This window comes from Gopherus flavomarginatus, chromosome 3 (genome assembly GCF_025201925.1).
Source record: "Gopherus flavomarginatus isolate rGopFla2 chromosome 3, rGopFla2.mat.asm, whole genome shotgun sequence".
In the NCBI taxonomy this organism is placed as follows: domain Eukaryota; kingdom Metazoa; phylum Chordata; order Testudines; family Testudinidae; genus Gopherus; species Gopherus flavomarginatus.
Window position 1 is genome coordinate 106,797,669 of NC_066619.1, and position 20,685 is coordinate 106,818,353.

The window sequence follows — 20,685 nt, forward strand, 5'->3', positions numbered from 1 at the left end:
CCCTCTAATAACATAGTTCCACTGCACTTCCAACAAGCTTTTATCTTGGCCTGCTTTGTCTGTAAAAGATCCTTTCACTGCAAGATTCACTCATTTGGTTATGACTATATGTCTACCATTTAATAACAAAGATTATCTGACACTTAAATTCATAGTTATGGGCTAGCCTATGGCAAATTGTACCTTTTTACATTTTTGAGACCGAGCAAAACTGTTAGCTGACTAATCTGTTCTCTCACCTTCAGTTTGCAATACAGCTGCTTCATCTCCAAATCTGTGCTCTTTGAAGAAGTAGGTGGTGGGACTTCAATTTGGTTAGAAGTCACAGGAGATAGACCCTCTTTCAACCTGGTAGTTTGGGCCAGATGCTCTAATTTTCCTTGGAAACCTTCTCTCTCTCGTTGCAACTCAGCCAGATCGGAGGTCAATGTCTGTTTTCCAAATAAAAGTAATAAATAGTCACAGTTACATTCAAAAATTATTTGTTTCTTCTTGATCACAACAGGACGTACATTAGAAAAATAAACAACAGATTCATACATTATCTTTACTCTACATTACATATTAGTTTGCTGAATTCACTAGTCCAGACAGTAGAAAAATCAAATCTGGCAGTAAAGAGAAGTAACCTAATACAGAAAGTCACATGTGAAACCTTACAGTTTGATTGCATATATTGATATTTGTCTCATGACAGGAAACAAAAGTTATAGGAAACTGTATAGTAACAGCAGTTACTGCTGACACAAGGCTGTCTGATTCTACAATTATTTCCTGTACTAAGTATCAGGAAATATCAAGCTATCTCAGATATCACCCTGTGGTAAGGATGGCTAAATGTCAATTTTGTTTTAATGGTGACTATTGTAAGCTTACTTGAATGTTCTGTTGACAACTGCTGTAAAACATACATCCTTTTCTTGGCTTTTGTTTTGATATTTGTAGGGCTTGTAGAGGTTAAAGCAAAATGGACCAGCTGCACTAAATATCTTCTGGTTGGCTGGTCTTTACTCATGTTGTGTTATTCCTTCCTTTTCACATATATGCACCATAGCCAGAGAGCCACGTATTCCATAACCTTGACTTTAGGGCTGATGTACTTAACTGGTAAAAGCCAAGCTGGAGCAGGACAGCATAACAGATGTTAGTTGTTTATTCCACTGGGTAGGTCTTACCACCCTATATTGCAGCCAAAATGCTTCTCATTTAGCAACATAAATGTTAAGTCCAATTAGCAGACAGGGCTTGTTAGGGATTTAGTTCAAATAAATAGCATGCAACTATTTCAGTCTTACAGCGCTTGATTGACAACTGACAAGGCCTATTTAATCAGTGAAGTATAATATCACAGTACTAATTAAATATGTAATTTTAGAAATAAAAAATATTTTCTTTAAATTCACCTATACTAAACAATACACAATTAATGTTATTCTGTGAACATGATACCTGGAATAATCTTTATGCCAGTGCTTATCTTTCACCAGTCTGTAGTCAGCAGAAAGCCACCAACCTTTAATGGCATAACAACTTTCTGCTCCTTAAGAGGATAACTACAGTACTATTTTATTATTCCAAAGAAGCTTATAATATGGTAGTTTAACATAAGGAACAATTAGACAAAATGATATTGAAATCTCTCGGGGGGGGGGGCAATCTTGTGTGTGAAGAATCCCAATTTGAAATTGGAAAAGATACTACAGCTTTAAAATGGCAAATGTGTAGTTGATTACATGTTGGTATGTAAAATAATTGGTAAACACAGGTACAAGATATTGTTCATATTTCGAAGGATGCTAGTATTGACATTAAAAGCAGAATTCTACACTGTTCAAAGTTATGTGCAAAATAAATGCGCCTTAAAATATAAACACTATATGTACATACACATATGTAAGTCACCTGAAGATCTGTGATGAAAAATATATCCAGGAAAAAAAGGAAAAAAAAAAATCACACTTTCATGAACATACTTATGTTCATTACAGACAGCATGGGGAAGTTTGCTCATGTTCAATGAGATTAAAAAATATTTATAGATACAACAGAATACAGTCTAATTTTTGAACCCAAATACTGATACCATTTCTGCACTCACATACACTTATTAAAGTGATATATAGCTGAGATCAGGACCACTGCTGGTAAAAGGCTTAATCTTTCCATTTCCTTACGAGTTTGCTGTAATTTCATTACTTAACCACAGACCAACGGTACTAAGGTAACTTTTGATTGGAACTCTTTAATCTGTTATGTTATTCCCACCTCTCAAAACCCACAGGATTTAAAATGAGAACATCATGTGGGTAGAGGATTCAAAGTGAAGGATACTTAAAAAACAAAAACAAAAAAACCCCAACCTAACAACAAAAACAGTAGCACTTCAGGAAGCTGCAGATGTTAATTTATCCAACATATGCAATGCTTCTGTACCCAGATTTTCAGGATTTGATTTTTCTACTGTAAATTACTCATAAAGACAAAAGTGGAAAATGACTAAGTTTGTGAAGAACAAATAGTTCTGTGTTTGTGCTGTCTAGCATCATGGGGTTTTAGCCTGGGACTCAATGAGATTCCTCACCCCCAGGATTGATAGTGTAAGCAAAACCATCAAAGCCAAAGCATCATGGTCACAGTAGTCACCGTCATGAATGTGGTATCAAATAGATACAAGGTGTAATGTGGGATGGATCGTCCCAAGACTTGCTGCAAGGCAACAACTTTGGAATTCTTAAGCCCTAGTTTTTGGAATTTACTTAAATTAGGAAATAGATACTTTTCCATCTTTAAAACACATACATGTACAAACATTAAATGTAAGAGAGAAACCAGGTATGTGCAGAGGGGAAGAGGGTGAGGGGTGTGTCCAGGGAGCAGACAAGGAGAAAACCTACATTTCCCATTGTGGACAGACATGGATGTCCCTTGCAATCAGTGACTGCTGAGAGGTATGTCTGCACTGCATCCCGGATCAACATTCAGGCAAATGTAGTGCAGTTGTAGCCATGTTGGTTCCAGGAAATTAAAGAGACATGGTGGGTGAGATAATATCTTTTATTGGACCAACTTCAAGCCACACAGACCTGAAGAAGAGCTCTTTGTTACTTACCTTAAATTCATCACTTTGATTCTCCCCCCCCCCACCCCCGCCAGCAATATGTTTCAGGTTGTTGAGCTGCTGTTTTTTTAAACACTTCCTTTTTGGCCTTCCTAACATACAGCCAAATCCTGAGTGACAGACTCTAAGAAGATTTGTTCCATGGGAACAAATCATGGGGCTGTGCAGTGAACTTTTCAATCCCAACTAGATCAGGTGTTTTTAAATTCAGGCTGCAGGTGCTACGCCTGTTCGTAGTGACCACACTCTGCTGCAGCCCCTAAAAGATGTTTACAGATTCACTGTGCACACACTTATCCTAACCCCCCTGCTCCTGGTATATCCACAGAGCTCTGTCCATGGGGCACAGAAAAGTAAGTGGTGCAATCCTGGCTTTATTGAAATCAATGGCAAAATTCCCAGTTGATTTTAATGGGGCCAGGATTTCACTCAAGATGTCTCTCTGTACAAGATCTCCACTACATGGCCCCCTTCTTGGAAATTCTGCAATGTTTGGCCACTACACAGAGAACTGCACGATTACACCATCATTACTCTGCACATAGCACATTGTAAATTCTTTGGGAGAAGGAACCTCTATGACTGTACAGCACCTAATACAGTGATCCCCAACCTTATTCATCTGGCGACAAGCCACGAAAGACCGTGGCAGCGGACGAACATCTGCAGAAATTCCACTGACAAGTGGTCACGTCAATAGGTGTTGCCACCGAAATGTACCATCATCCAGAGGCGTCGCCACCAAAATACTGCCGAAAATTGGCGGCATTTCAGCAGCGACACCTCTGGATGACACAGCTTGGCGGTGGCATTTCGGCCGATGCTTGTCTGCCAGCCAATACGTAGGTGCACTTAGACGCCATGGCGCCCATGGGCACCAGGCTGGGGACCTCTGACCTAGTAGAACAGAGCCTAACTGAGCTGGCTTAATATCAATATGAAACTGTAACAATAGGCCTCTGCTGTAGGTAACTATTTAGTGTTTGTTGTTGTCCTCTTAATACTGTGATGTACACGGCCTCTCCATTTTATATTTACAATATATACAGAATTGTGTAGAATGTATATCTGCAGTATCAAATTATTTTACAAACTTTTCACCAGATGTTATTACCTGTTTTGTTAGGATGATTCAACAGTAAATAAATCAGTATATATATAAATAAAGGTGCTTAGACATTTTATAAAGAGCAAATGGTGTTACATTTAAGTAGCATTTCTTGCTATTACAAAACCCTCTAATCTTGGCAGCCAAAAAAAATTCAGTGAGGGCAGAGGGATGACTTTTTCAGAGACTAGGAGCAAACTGACTTCTGGTTTTCTGAAAAATCTCATATTGAGGGTGAGAGGAGATGGGAATTGATTTGTAGATTTATATTGCAGTATATTTTTTAATACCGCATAGCTCCCACATCCAGTTACCTTTTAAAATACAACTTTGTTTTGTTTTTCCTGTATTTTTTAAAGCATGCTGTTATTCTCCTAAAATTTTAACTCTATTGTAGAGGAAACTTGTAAGAACAACAGTACTTTGGTCACATACAGTTCTTGCGAATATACAGTTTCAAATAACAACTGCTGATAAAGAATAAAAAAAAAAGTCTCACTTTAATACTGTAGTAAATATCTTGATAGTACTTTACAGTACTTCAGTGATATTCTCATTTACAAAAATCTAATAATTTCTATTTAACTTTTCAGGCAAGGTTTTTAGAGTAAGTCTCTCTAATTGTAAACCTATTTTTTCCTCTCACGAATAGACTCAATATCTTTTTATTGTTGGGGAATAAAAAATAAAGGTAGAATGAAGACCGATGACATGCAGACATCTATAAATATTAAAACAATATATAAAAATATCTAACTGGAAAAGTAATCATGTTCTATTCATGGCATCTGATCACATATAATTTTTTAGAAACAAGAAAAATACCATCGCTTAAACTTTTAAGCCCCTGAGGAAGTTTTCCTTGTGGAACTACTGTTTGCCCTCAACAAACTGGTATTTTTACTTCATCAACACAGACAGGAAATTAGAAATAAAGTATTTGATAACTTGATGTCCCACCTCTAAGCTGGACCAAAAACTGTAAAAAGTTCTAAAATGTAGACCTTGTTAGTCATTCATTTAATATAGACTTTTTTGAATTTTTAGTAAGAACTACCAGATCACTCATTTATAAACTACTTTCAGTTATCAGCAGCCTACACTATGTTTCACAAAATGTCAAGTAAATGAAGGTAATATAGAGGACTTTTTACCAGTGATTTAGCAAGTTGTTAGACTTCAGTAGCCTTTAGAGACCATTAAGTACTCTTTGGCTAATTGGCCAATGGTAGATTAATCCTCTTTTTATTCTAGCAGCACTATTTTAACACCCCTTGCACTCTGTCAGTGTAGTATCTGAATGACAAAATAATATTGTGCATGAATAATAAGCAGAAAAGTTAAATTAACATTTCATGTTTCATATGCCATACCCATGTGTCAGAAAAAAACTTCTTTTTAAGCCACTGACATTCAACTTCTTTAAACTATCTGATGTTGACATCTTATTGAGGTGAATCTTCCTAATTACTGCTAATTGTCTATCAAGAAAAAAATCTTTCCTTGAAGTGCAGTTGTCTGGTATAGATGAACACGGCTCCAATGTGCATAGTAAAGACAGGCATGACACTTGAGGTGTGCTACATTATTATGAGGTCATATTAAATATGGTTTGCAATTAACAAAGCAGCTTTTAAGGATGTCTGAGGCACTGAAAATGCCAATCTTTCATGAAGAGCTTAAATTAGATCCCAGTAGAGAAATATAGATATCAGCTTATGGATAACAGATATGGCTCTTTCCCAATTTATTTTATTAATGAAAAAATATTTGTCCTACTGATAGTTGGGTAGTAGTATTGTTTCAGTTCAAATATCTTATACATGCAGTTTACATATTGGTGATTAGAGATCATCTTTTATTTATCTATATAAAATACAACTTCAATGAGAGTTGGCAAATAATGCTGCAGTGATGAAGAATCAACATTGTTTTCAAAATCTTTGCATGTTTGATAATGCCTTAAATAATGAGCTGAATACAAACAGATTTTTGTTCTGCCTACTTTGAAAATGAATGGGTTTTACATTTAGCAATTTTGTTGCTATATAGATTTGTTATTGCATCAAAATATTTCAACAGAAAGGCAAACACTTAGAACACTACACAATATAAAAACCTTCGATATTTGACTTTTTTGGACCTTCTCCCATATGAAGGGCTGTAGAATTTTTGAATTCACTTCATTTTACTCTTTGTAAAGTGCTATGTCAATACACAAATATGATTGGAAAGATACAATTAGTTTTATAATCGTAATAATCCTCTACAGACAAGAACTGTGCCAAATTTGGTGGTTTTAGCTTGCAGAGATTCATACAAACCTTTTCTTATAATTTATCTTGTGTCCCCAAACCACGAAACTTTCACTCTGAGTTCTGACCATAAGAAAATACTGTATATTAGGTTCCAGAACTGTCCTAATCACTTAAGGCCACCATCTTGTACTGGGATTCATGCATGTGCAGCAGTCCATCCATGTGGATTCCAATGCAAGATCAGGGCATTAGCCAGATGTATAACTTTAATTACATAAGTAGTACTACTGCGATCAATAGGACTACTGCATGAATAAAGTTATATATATACATACTTAAGTGTTTGTAGGATTTGAGCCTCAGATACTATACAGTGATAACTGCAGGCAAACAGCGTTGTATAGTTGTCTAGGGTTTTGCCTAGAACCATTAAACTTCTGCAAATACATGACCAGTAAAAACTGTTAAAATTTTAAAAAGAAATAAAACACATTTCTGAATTAAATTTAAATTTTAGAGTCTTTTATATATTCAGAAGAATTTTAAGCAATTTGAATTACTTATATCCACAGACACAGTATAATTCAAAGCAACAATGCATCCATATACGCTTAATGATTCTAAAAGGCACATTTTCAAACATTAGGTGCATGCTATTGCAGGTTTACATCTGAGAACATGAACTGAACACAAATCAGATGTTTGTACATGACCAGTCACATGCCTAAGTGCAGACATGCATGCAAATACCTGATATTTACATGCACGTTGGGTATTTGTGCACAGAAACTACATTTCACACTTAACATTGAGAATCTGGCCCTAAAGATCCACACATCTGTATACACTAACATGCAGTTATGTAAGGTATTGAATGCAGGTGCTTTCTCGTAAATTGGAACCAGAATTCAAGTACATGATGTTTGCTATATGGAAAAAAGTGGAATTCGGCATTATTTCTCTTATTTACACCAAATGCTGCAGAGAAGGGCAAGCTCGAAAAGTTGGAAATTAGAATGTTTCAGTTTGGATCAGTGATAATGTTTGCCATATCCTCCAATTTAATCTTACCACATCTAAGCACTGCAAATGAACTATTTGCATGAGAGCCAGTCGGGGAATTTCTCAATCCCTACAACTCACTACAAATTTAACAGCAGCAATACTAAGTATTCATGTGCTTCAGATAACACATACAAATTTGCTGCACTAAAACTCATAGGGGGGGCAAAAATTAATAATGCTTCCATCTGTTTTCAGTATAGCTCACAGAAAATACATAGAAACTAAAACAAAAAGATTATTTTAAAAAAGGTTTTTTTTAATTTTTGTTGATTTCTCTAAAATAATCTCATGTATTTTTATTTCCAAAGCATAGAATGTTGTATCTTCCTGAATGGAATTGTGGATATTTTTAAAGGATATACCAACAAGGAGGAACCAAAGTAGATGGATATACTAAAAATTCAGTCTTACAAGTAACTCATACTCTAGTTCAAGGAGAGTGAACCATTTTTGCTAGAATGTCCTCCAGACTCAACCTGAGTGGGTTCTGCTTTTAAATGCTACCATATCTCCTTCACTCTAACCACACCTTTGCTTTTTTTTTCTGTTCACCTTGACTTGTTCCCTTCTCCCCCTGCCTTGCAATGTCTCTACACTCAATACCTCAATCCCTTCTTGGTTCATATCCCACATGGCCTCTCTTCTCATATACCAACTATGTACCATAACTCTTCGCTCCTCATCTGCACACAAACTTCACTAGGTTCATGAATGATGCATGTTGTTTCAGGTACTTGGTCATGCTGGCCATTGCTGTTGCCGGCCCCAGATTCAGAAGTAAAGATTTAATTAAGGATGTGCTATATAAGGCGGTGGATCCCAATAGCGGCCTCTCAGTTCTCTTTGCTTTCCATAATACACATTGTCCTATGGCGCCAGTTCAGCTGGCTCCATCACTACCAATCTATGAAAGTCAACTCAGGGGAGGAGGGATGTACTACATCAGCACATGTTATTCTGAGCATATAAATATACAGGCAGTCATAAACTGTCTAGCAATAGTAGAGCAGTGTAGGTAGAACACTTTGAAAATGTATCAGACACCTGCTACCTAGAGAATGAAACCCAATGGCCAACGGTAGATTTGAAAGAAAAGAATGAGAGTAGGGGCTCTGCTAGTGAAGTCCAGTGTAATGTCCAGTCCCTTGAGCCAACATGTAACTGTTGGAAAAGAGTGCAGTTCAGAGTACTGTCCCTGAACCCTGTTTTGGGGCTCCACCTTAAATGTTTGTAGATATCTGAAACTGTAGTTCCTCCCCAGTCTAATAACTGGAAGAGAGAAGATGTTTTGGGTCTCTACTTCCTGCTTAACAATCTCTTGTCTGCTGTGAATAGAAAGGAGTCTCAACTGCTCTCCCACTCCCCGCCTCTCTTTTTTGGACCTTCTCCCATATGAATAGCTTTAGTGCAAGCCATTGCTAGTACTATGACCTTTTCCAAGCAGCAGCAACAAGAAAATAAAAAAAAAAGATTTTAAATACATTTTTCAATTGAACATGGGGTTTTCTGAACAGTGTAAATGACTGTCTCGTTAATTTCATGCCAATTGGAAAAGATATGAGCCACAGTACAGGCACTAGAGCTATCTGTAGACTCAGGGAGATAGCATATTTGAATTTTGATTCACATTCCATAGTCATCTTTGCAATCTTCATGGCTAGAAACATTTTTTTTTAATTAAAATGTAAATTCTGAAAAAAATTGATGTTTCAGGAGACAAAGTTGACACGGAAAACTTCCCACTCATCATTAGCAAGTAGCCTTTTCTTGACTTGGGCAGACAGACAGACAGGTAGATAGAGCTTAGCAGCTGGGTGGGATGGGTAGGAGACAGAAGTATGTTTACACACAACTGCAGGAGGGCAGTTGATGCTAGAATTTCCAAAACTTCCCCTTGTAAGTAGACAGACAGACAGAATCTTCAGTTTTGCTCCCCTGGCTAGTTACAAGAGGTGGCAGTCTGCCTTCATCCCTGTAGTGGCAGTACTTTTCTGCACCACCTCCCCACTTACTCCCCTGCACTGGAGTACATACGCTACATGCTCCTCTCCAGAATGTATAATAATTTAACCAATATCCTCTTCTTCCTCAAATAGTTATAACATTCACCAACTTTCTGTATATATAGAAAAGCAACACGGATGTTAATAGTACAATTTAATATTTAAGTGCAAGTTTTCTCTGTATATACAAATTCAGCAAATATTTCTAAAACTAAATATTTATATTCAAAAACAGATAGTTTAACCAATGGTACTACTGTCACCAGTTACTCCATTAGCTCAAGTAGTAGACTTCTGTGTTAGGTATCCAAAAGTTCAGACCCGACTGGTGACTCAAGCTGAGGAACAATAAAGTTTCATGTGATGGAATTTCTGTTTTCTCCCCACGCCCTCAAAAAAAGAAATACATCCAAAAAATGTCAAAAGAACATTAAGTTTGCAAAGTCAAGTGCTCAAGAGTTAAAAAATGCCAGACTTACAGTTGCCCGTGCAACCTTAGTGTGTCTCCTTTGTACGTATATGTTATGATACAGGATAAGCTGCTGGCGGGCCAAGATGGTTTGTTTACCTAGAGTATCTGCAGGCACGGAGGTAAACCCTAAGTAAACCAAGTGTCCTGACATGCCAGCTGCTTACCCTGATGGGCCAGGACAGCAACTGGTGGGGAAATGTTTTTGGGGGGAGAAGCTGGGTGTCAGGGGAGTAACATGATGCCATAGCCCCAGACCCTCACACTCTCCCCATCCCATCCCTTCCCACCTTATCTGGGGAGAGGCAGGGCAGGATGTCTCTGGCCTGGCTGGAGCTGCTCTAGCAGGTTGGGCAGCGTGGTCGCAGGCTGCTCCGGCGAGCAAGACCAGGCGGCGCGGCTGCAGCATGTTCCAGCGGGCTGGGATGGGCAGCATGGCTGCATCGTGCTCCAGCAGGCTGAGTGGCGCGGCCACAGCCTGCTCTGGGGGCCAGGGCTGAGCGGCATGGCTGCAGCCTGCCAGCCCCAGAGTTGCAGCTACTTTGGAGGTTGGAGGGGTGAGAGCAGCATGGCCAGAAGTGGAGAGACTCTGACCTCGCCTCTTCCCTTCTGGCTCTGCTGGCTGTGCTGCCTCTCCTTGCTCCCTCTGTCAGGGGAAGAGGCTGTGTCCCACCTCTCCCTCTCTATACCCATTCATAAGCCGACCCCCTTCTCTGGTGCCTCCCTTTTTTGCTAAAAAATTCGGCTTATGAACGAGTGTATTCAGTACATGAAAATGTTGACAGCTGGCCACTAAATTGTGTCTGCCTTATTTTCAGGGTGAGATACCTAGGCCAGATATGCAGAAGTGCTGAATGCTCACAACCGCAACAGAAGTCAATTGGAGCTGCGATTTGAACATAAAATGCATTATAAAAATGCTATGTAGTCTAGAAAATCAAGGCATAAGTTTCTGATATTTGGCTCCCAACATCAGTAGATTAATTTGACAATTTTGGCCTTAATTTCTCAATGTCTCCGTTCCCCCTCTGTAAAATGCAAATAATATCACCTATTCTCACAGATATTATGAAGATAATTTCGTTAATATTTATGAAGATACCTGGGTGAGTGAATGCACCCTAGAAATGCCCATGTGGAAATTACTAATTCTGTATTCAGTTTAGGGTTTGGATGGTGTGCAGTAAGATATGTCACAAGGCTCCACATTGAATAAGGAGTATAAAAAGAAATACTGAGTAGCTACCCATTCAGTAAGCACCACACATCCTATGCACTGGATAAACAGGGGTCCTGCGGAAGAAATAGTATGTGATCATGCAATTAAAGATTGCATCATAATGCATATGCAAAAGGGGGCTGAATTAAGGTTGCACAAGCAACCTTCACTCTGGTATTTTCTAATTTATAAGTGCTTAACTGTGCACCCTCGATTATCTTTTTATCACTTTAACATTATTAAACATATTGGACACCACTTTCCTTGGAAGCTTATGCCAGCTAACCTAAATCTCCCTTGCTGCGCTACTTCTATCCGATCTTCAGAACAAACTATCACTATCCTTTTTAAAATAGCCCTTACCATATTTGAAGACTTAACAGGTCCCCCCTCACTCTTCAGGACTAAACATGCACCATTTTTTTCATCTACCTTATAGGTCACGTTTTCTAAAACTTTTGTCATTTTTGCTACTCTCCTCTGGACTCTCTCAAATTTGTCCACATCTTTCTTAAATGTAACACCCAGAACTGGACACAATACTCCTGCTGAGACCTCACCAGTGCTGAGTAAAGCAGGATAATTTCTTCCCATAAGACATTCCTAATAATACATCCCAGCATGGTATTAGTCTTTTTTGCAACTGCATCACATTATTGGCTCATATGCAGTTTGTGATCCTTTATACCCCCCAGATCTTTTTCTGTGGTACTATTGCCTAGCCAGTTGTTCCCAATTTTATAGTTGTATATTTGATTTTTCCTTACTAAGTGTGGCACTTATATTTATTGAAGTTCATATTGTAGATTTCAGATCAATCTGATTTGTCAAGGTAAGTTTGAATTCTAATCCTGTCTTCCAAAGTGCTTGCAACCCCATCCAGTTTGGTATCATCTGCAAATTTTATAAGCATACTCTTGACTCGATCATCCAAGTCATTAATGAAAATGTTAACTAGTACTAGAACAAGGACAAACCTCTGCGGGACCCAGTAGATACTTGCTCCCATTTTTACAGCAAACTATTGCTAACTACTCTTTGAATACAGATATACGACCAGTGATGCATCCTCTTTAAAGTAATTTAATCTAGACCATGTTTCCCTAGTGTACATATTTGTTTGTTTCTATTTTGCACCATCTTTTTAAGTAACATTAAAGCGAAATTTTTAAAAAATGACAAGAGATGGAAATGAATACACTGCAAAATCAGCATGCAAATGTTCAGGGGTATCTCAGAAATAATAATATTTAATGTACGTATCTTTTTAAAATTTGTGAATGTGGAACTGAAAGTCTAATGATATAATCTTAGCGAACTAAAATACGATTTATTAATACACCTGAAAAATGCATTTGATAATTCTATTAGGGAATTTTGTATCTATTTTTCTTTGTATTACCTGGCTTTCAGCTTACCAGACATTTAGAAACAAGCTCTATAAATTTAATCTTTTAAAAGGAAAGTAAAGGCAAACCTAGCAAAGGCAGATTTTTCTTGATGACCAGACTTGCTGGAACACTAAAATACAGCTACAAAGTGAAAATGATTTGTCTGCTGCTGTTTATTGTGCCTTTGTTAACAATTTCACTAGTTTAGTAACAGAAGCCATTGTATATACTTCTCACGTAACACTACTAGTTATTTTTCAGGATCATTCTATCTTAAACATTTTTTGAATAGATTTACTTTGAAAAACTTTACAGATCAATAAATCCCATATTACATAAATCTACTCATGGTTTTTTTTAAACAAGTTTTACTGATAAAATTGTTTACCTGACATTTGATTTACCATTTTTGTTAGAAAAATGTCAGCTTAGGTAAAAAATACTAAATAATTTAGTTTATATTGAAGCAGAGGTAATAAACATTTTAAACACACGTACAGTATTGGTATTTTTGGGCAGTGCTATCAGGAGATCAAAGTCATAAGGTTTTGTGACCATGGCGAATGACAAGATTTTAAAACACACACATCCCTTGGTGAGTGAACTGAAGTAAGGAAGAAAGTCCTATTGGGAATATAAGCAGATTCTTCTAGTCTGTGATGTACGAAAACCATCAATTTGTTACAAACAAAACAGAAATTATTGACTGATGTTGTTCAGATCACATCTACTAACTTAAAATATTCTGGTCTCAAGTGACTCTGTAAACAGAGAATAAAAAGAGGATGACTTTATTGTACAGGGTGTACTAAGTGATAATCATACTTTCCTGCAATGTCTAATATAAAACACAGACATTGTGTTAACAAATATCTCTTGGCTGAGCTAGAAGATAGAACATACGAATAAGACAGTCACGTCCAATTCCACATGGTATCAGTTCAGATCCTGGTTTTTACACAGTTTACCTTACGAACATGATCCGAGTGACATTTCACAAATTCCTGGATAAATGTTGCTACACTCTGCCAGCAGAGAGACAGCCTGTGTCATGCACAGATCAATAATAGCACTGTGTTTCATCAGCCTCAAAATCAAAAGTGCTTCATCTGGCAAAAGCCATGGCCCTTGAGGATCTGACATATATAAACTGAATACCCTACACAGGATGTCTACTACACAAGCTGCCAGGGTAAAGTAAAGACAACTCTGGAGATATACAATGAAGAATAATAAAAAGAGGAGTTTTTAACTCTGTTAGTACTAGAGGCGTGAACAGAGATCACAAAAACTAGCTGCTGAATAATGGAAATGAGGCTATTTAAAATTCTACAGCCCTTGACAGAAAAAATGGAATCAGGACAATTCAACAGGTACATCCTTTTGAAGAATTTACTATAAAATGCAAATACAGTTAAATTGTATACAAATGTGTATACATATTACAATACTTCTATAATGAGAATAAACTATATTTAATACTGTTTGCAAAATCACCTTCATATTTTAAAAATTCAGCAGAACAGTTTTCTCTTCTTAGGAGAAACTCCACAAAGAAAGTGGCGTTGGGACCCAATTGCATCAAATATTTCCTGCAGGCTCAGACCTTCACTCAGAATGTGATTTTAAGAACAGTGAGCTGAGCTATATTTCTTTCTTAATGTAGGTAGAATGTTTCTAGTTTTTCTCTGTTTTCTGAATTTTATTTCTCAGCCACAGATTTTGTAAAATTTATTATCACTGAACCCTTGAACTCAGTGAAGCTACTCTGGCACGAGTGAAATTATCATTTTTCTCACTGTCCCTGTCATAATCCCTTTCCCCTCATTTGTTTATTGTGGCACACCAAGTTTCACGTATTTTTTTCACTGTTGGCAAGGAACGCTTTTAAAAATAATTGCAGGAAGCCAAGCTATTTAAAATTGGGACCATTGTCTAACTGTCAGCGTAACAAGGTTGAGTCTCTCTCTATGCCTGTATTTCAACTGAAAACAGTTTTCTCTTCAGAATAAATATTTCACTGTTATCTGATTGATAAAGAAAGCTTTAATTCCTATTTAGCTTGGAAGTTTTTCTCACAAATTAATTTGGGCAACAAGAAAAATGTGAAAGACCAAAAATAGCTATTAAAAATTTGTTATAAATTAATTGCACTGAAAAGTTGAACAAGGGGCCCAGTGAAATAAAAGACCTAGCACCTCACATTAGACCATTTTCAGTTTCCGGAAGTAACTCCATCCAGGATCTCTCTTGCTTGAAGTGGTAACACCAATAGCCAAGACTAAATTCAAAGTTGAGTTCACCTCCCCTCTGAATATCAATCTCCTCCCAATCACAAATGTTCTGTAGTTAATTATTCCACATTTCTCTCCCAGCTCTGATTTCCTCTCCCTGACTGATTTTGCCTTCTCTGACTTAAACTTCTTTGGTAACTTCAGTGCAAATATTGACTCCCTTGATTCTATCCTAATCTAACATCCTTGATTCCTCTATCATCTCCCCCAATCATACCTATATTTATTTCCTCAATCTAATCAGCAGTAATACCCCTTTCCCCTTTTCTATTCCACTTGTAACCTCACCAATACCAGCCAGTTCCTGCTTACATTTTAACAATCTATCCATCAACTCACAAACGAAAAAAAGAATAATTTGATCTCTTGGTCATTTTTCTGCTGGCTTACCACCCCTGCCCTCTCAACACCTTGTAACACTTATTCTCCTTTAACTAATTTGCCCCATACTGTTTCCTGCATCTCAAGTATATAGCGGAGCTGAAGACTCTCAAATGCACCACTCAGTACACGGAAAAACTAAGAGTGTATCTCACCTCTCTGCAACTATTCCAAAATCTCAACAGTTGTGCTAATGCCTTCTGGGTTACAGAATCTAATCTCTACTCCTCATTTCCAAAGGTCCTGTTAAACCTCGCTACTTCTTCCATATCCTTAGTTATTTTTATCATCTAGCTCCCCCTCTGTTCCCAGCCTTTAACAGGTCACATGCATGGAATTCCTTTTCCTATTTTTACTTAAAAATATGTTATTTCACTTTGAACTCCTCACTCCTGTTTTCTCCTTCCTCTTTTTAACTCTTTCCCTGGACCTTCCTCGAATAACCAAGTTCTTATGAAAAGGAAATTCTTTGCATCCTTTCCATTTCCTGCTGAGAGGTCCTCTCTTCTTGTTCCCTACACCATTACTACTGTTAACTACTAATTTGCCTTTCGTGTCTTCTACAGCTTTCTAAAATCTCTGTATCCTTTTTCTTTTTTTTTAACTTTCTCGTAACCCTGATTACCATCCTTTCTCTTACCGTACTTCACTTTACTAGAGGAGCTCTAGAACATAGTCTTTCTCACATTTCCAATCAACAATCACACAACAGTATCCCAGAACAGTTGAAATCTAGACTTTGTTTTTTTTCCCCGTGAGACAGAAATTGGTTTTCTCCTACCTTTCTACTACTGAAGACTACTACTCCGTCCTCCAGCACAACTTTCTGACATTTTGGGACGCACTATTCTCCTACACCATTTCCTGAGCTTCAGTATTCAATTGTTGTTTTACTTCTATCACGATTCTATCTTCACCCATCTGTCTCTGGTAGTGGCTTTTCCCGTGCTCCTATATCTCTCTGTAGTGTAGCCTGATTCTTGAATAACTTCCTCTCACCACCTCTACAATTCCTGTATAGCCATCACTAACTGATTCCAATTTTTGTTGAAATTATCATCCATGTTTTCACTTCCTCTCAATATGACTATTAAAATTTCCCTTTTATAGGTTCAAGTCTCAACTCTCCCGGCTTCAGCAATGTACTGGCTGCTGATGCCCAACATCTCTGTAGAAAGAAGTACAACTATTTCTCCCACACACACTCTTTAGACAATTCCACCAATATTGTACATTTAAGGATCCAGTCCTTTGTTTTTAATACTTTCCATGAATTTGCTCCAGGTCACCAAATGATCTTGTCTCACTCTATCTTCTCCACTTCCTCAGCTTACTTAAAACTGGCTTTTTTTTTTCCTGTTCCCTTCAAAAATTCTGGCCATTGCTTATGCAAGAGTTGACTTCTGTGTAGTTATTGCTGTCTCTATTAGCCTTCGTATCTCTCTCTGCTAAACTGACCTCCCAAATCATTTCAAATCTCATTTGAAAACATATTTCCTCCATTCCCTAATATCTCTCATCTATTAGTTATTATAGGAAGCTATACTGTATTGTATTCTAAAACTTTTAATTGGATAGACCCGTCAAATTCCACGTAAAAGTGGTACTTTATATATATAGGAAACACCAAGGAGAAAGTGGAAGATATGAAATGTCACAAAACATTTAAAAATTATTCTATATAAAAGCATTATCTACACATCAGTTTTCAGTATACACGAGTATAGCAATTATACTAAGCACGATAAACAGTGTACACAGCAAATGAAATCGTATATATACGTTTCCTGGACGTTCATATATTGTAGATTCCTATAAGATCAGCATGAATCATTGTCATCTAAGCTGATCTCTTGTAATAGAATTAACCTAATAAATTCCTGTTTGAACAAAAGCATATCTTTTAGAAAAACAACCAACATTTATCTAAAAACTTCCAGTTATGGAGATGCCACCACAGGGGTGGGCAAACTGTTTGGCCTGAGGGCCACACTGGAGTTCCAAAACTGTATGGAGGGCTGGGTAGGGAAGGCTGTCCCTCCCCAAACAGCCTGGCCCTCACCCCCTCCCACTTCCAGCCCCTTCCCACATCCTGCCCCCTAACTGCCCCCCCTCAGAATTCCCGACCCATCAAACCTCCCCTGCTCCTTGTCCCCTGGCTGCCCCCTCCCAGGACCCCCTGCCCCAACCATCCCCTTGCTACCCCCCTTCTCCCTGTCCCGACTGCCTTGATCCCTATCCACACCGCTGCCCTGAAAGCCCCCCCAGGACTCCCACGTCTATCCAATCACCCCCTGCTCCCTGTCCCCTAACTGCCCCCTGTGGCCCTCTGCCCCTTATCCAACCCCCCGCTCCCTTACCATGATGCTCAGATCACCAGGACTGGCAGCCGCATTGCCCAGCCGGAGCCAGCCATGCCGCCATGCAGTCTAGAGCACCGGGACAGGCCGGCGGCTCTTGCAGCCATGCTGCCCGGCAGGAGCTTGCAGGCCTGCTGCCCAGAGAGCTAGCGGCATGGCAAGCTGAGGCTGTGGGGGAGGGGAGACAGCAGGGGCGGGGCCGGTGGCTAGCCTCCTTGGTCGGGATCTCAGGGGCCAGGCAGGACAGTCCCATGGGCCAGATGTGGCCTGCAAGCCGTAGTTTGCCCACCTCTGTTCCACCATAACCCTTGGTAAATTCTTCTAATGACTAATTACCCTATTAAAAATTTATGCCTTATTTTTAATCTAAATTTGTCTAGCTTCAACTTCCAGACATTGGATGTTGTTTTATCTCTGTCCACTAGACTGAAGAGCCCTCATTATCAAATTTCTGTTCCCTATGTATGAACTTAGAGACTTTTATCAAGCCAATCATTAACTTCTCTTTGATAAGCTAAACAGATTGTGCTCCTGACTCTTTCATTGCATGCTTTCTAACCCTTTAATCATTTTTGTGGCTCTTCTCTGAATCCTCTCCAATATCCTTCTTGAATTGTGGACACTGGAGCTGGACATAATATTCTATTAATGGTCATACCAGTGCCATGTACAGAAATAATATAATCTCTGTACTCCTACTAGATATTCCCACGTATACGTCTAAGGATGGCATTAGCCTTTTTGTCCACAGCATCTCACTGGGAGCTCATGTTCAATAGATTATCCACCATGACTCGCAAATCTTCTTCAGAGTCACTGCTTTTCAGAAATAGTCCGTCATCTTGTTATCGTATGAAACAAGAACTTGGACAAGATACTAATTTCCAGCATAACTGGCATGTTGTAATGCTTACCCCATTAAAGGTTGTAAGGTGTATATTATTTAATCAATCTCGACTGGATGATTGAAAGTTTATAATAATTTTCAGTAATTAATGTTGTTGTTCTGTAGTGGTTTGTTTTTTCTTTGTTTTTTCCATTGTTGCTAATTTTAAAATGCATGAAAGATTTTAAAACTAAAATAAGCATCAGGCAAAGGGACTATGTCATATATAATCTCATAATACTTTCAAATGCAATAGATTTGTATTATGTATGCTGTTGTCTTGCAAAACAATCCACTTTTTTTTTACATTCTCACTCATATAAAGGATAAACTAAGAAATGTATTTAATGGTAGATGAGATTCTGAGCCAGCTAGAATTTGTTCAATGCTATTTATATTACGGCACTGAAAGCTTAAGACACGAATGGACACTTTCAGTCTACCATCTGTGCAATATATTAGCAGTTAATTACATTTTTTACACTATATAAAAACAGGCTTTGTGAAGATCACTTTTTGAACATAACTTTTCTTATACCTGGATATAGTAATTACTATGGAGTATTAAACCTGTTTTGAATTATTACTGAGAAATATCACATTTATGGCTGTATTTTATAATCAATCTTTCTTAAAAAGGTACAAACAAGATTCACAGCACTTTGTTCTAGTCCCATAACTACTATACTCTAAAAACAACTCTGAAGTAAAATATAACCAATATTACCCAAGATAAATTTAGAACAGATGTCTCACTCTTCTCCCAAACAAGTAGGGTGACCAGATAGCAAGTGTGAAAAAATTGGGACAGGGGGTTGGGGGTAATAGGCCTCTATATAAGAAAAAGCCCCAAATATCAGGACTGTCCCTATAAAATCGGGACATCTGGTCACCCTACAAATAACTGAACCCTGCCCCATATCCCAGAATCCTTTGCACTACCTCACAATGTCTTGTCCTTCTGGGTACACAGGGAGAAATTGTAAAGGAAAGAAGTATCTTCAAGAGGAAGGGGTTACTCAGTGGATAAGGACGGGGGAAGACATGTGCTGCAGAGGAAGGAAGAGCTGGACTGGGTCAAGGAAGAGTGTGAAATAGGCACTTTCTACTCCAATGTCCAAAGCACAAGGAAGTTAAAGAACGATATTTTCTCAAGTTAACATGAAACATCAAAGACTCTTCATCAAAAAGCGATGAGGAAAAACTGTGCCTCACCTCAGGAGAAAGGAGAGAGAAAGCAACAAAAGCAGTGTTTCAGGCAGAAAACTGCTACCATACCAGGAAAGAACTGTAATGACAAAGGGACTTAGGGGATCAAACCTCACCCATAGTATGCAGCTCTGTCCGGGGTGGGTTGTACCTCTGAGAAATACCCAAGACATCTACCTATTTTGCATTCTCGTATAGCCTGTCAGGGCAATAAAATCTCGAGTTTAATTTGGTACTAGGAGCTCCTGGAGAGGTGGAGGGAGAAATGCTACTGATGTGTGGGGGAGTACTGAGTGATTTAAGGGAAGGTGCTGCTGGTAGGGGTCAATACGTGGTAGGAAGTAATGCGGTTGCAGCTGCAGGATAGGGACTGGAGATGGTTGGGAAGTTTTCGATGTAACTGATTTTTCTCAGAAAATGACACATCATCAAAACTTTTGTCAGAAAGATTTCACAGGTCCAGGATGGAATTTAGATTCAAGGTCCTACTTCAAATCAGGTAGAGTAGGGACTTAACCCAAGATATCTCCCCCCCACATACACACACACACAAAATTCTACATTTGCAAGTTGCACTTTCGTGATAAAGTGATTGCACTACAGTACTTGTATGAGGTGAACTGAAAAATACTATTTCTTTTGTTTATCATTTTTACAGTGCAATATTTGTAATAAAAATAATATAAAGTGAGCACTGTACACTTTGTATTCTGTGTTATAATTTAAATCAATATATTTGAAAATTTAGAAAAACATCCAAAAATATTGAATAAATTTCAGTTGGTATTCTATTGTTTAACAGTGTGATTAAAAGTGTGATTAATCACAATAAATGTTTTTAATCACGATTAATTTTTTGAGTTAATCACGTGAGTTAACCGTGCTTAATCAACAGCCCTAAAAAAAGCAAAATAGAAAATAAAC

The 20,685-nt window shown here is 38.0% G+C and overlaps 1 protein-coding gene across 6 annotated transcripts in view; it reads right to left on the reverse strand.

The window, feature by feature from the left end:
- The window catches only part of CNTLN (centlein), a 256,631-nt gene that overhangs the window by 44,224 nt on the left and 191,722 nt on the right, over positions 1-20,685 (reverse strand). For all 6 annotated transcript variants that reach the window (XM_050944136.1, XM_050944137.1, XM_050944139.1 and 3 more), the window contains one exon: positions 240-431. In XM_050944136.1, the coding sequence (XP_050800093.1) occupies positions 240-431 (192 nt within the window). The remainder of the gene's footprint in view (positions 1-239; positions 432-20,685) is intronic.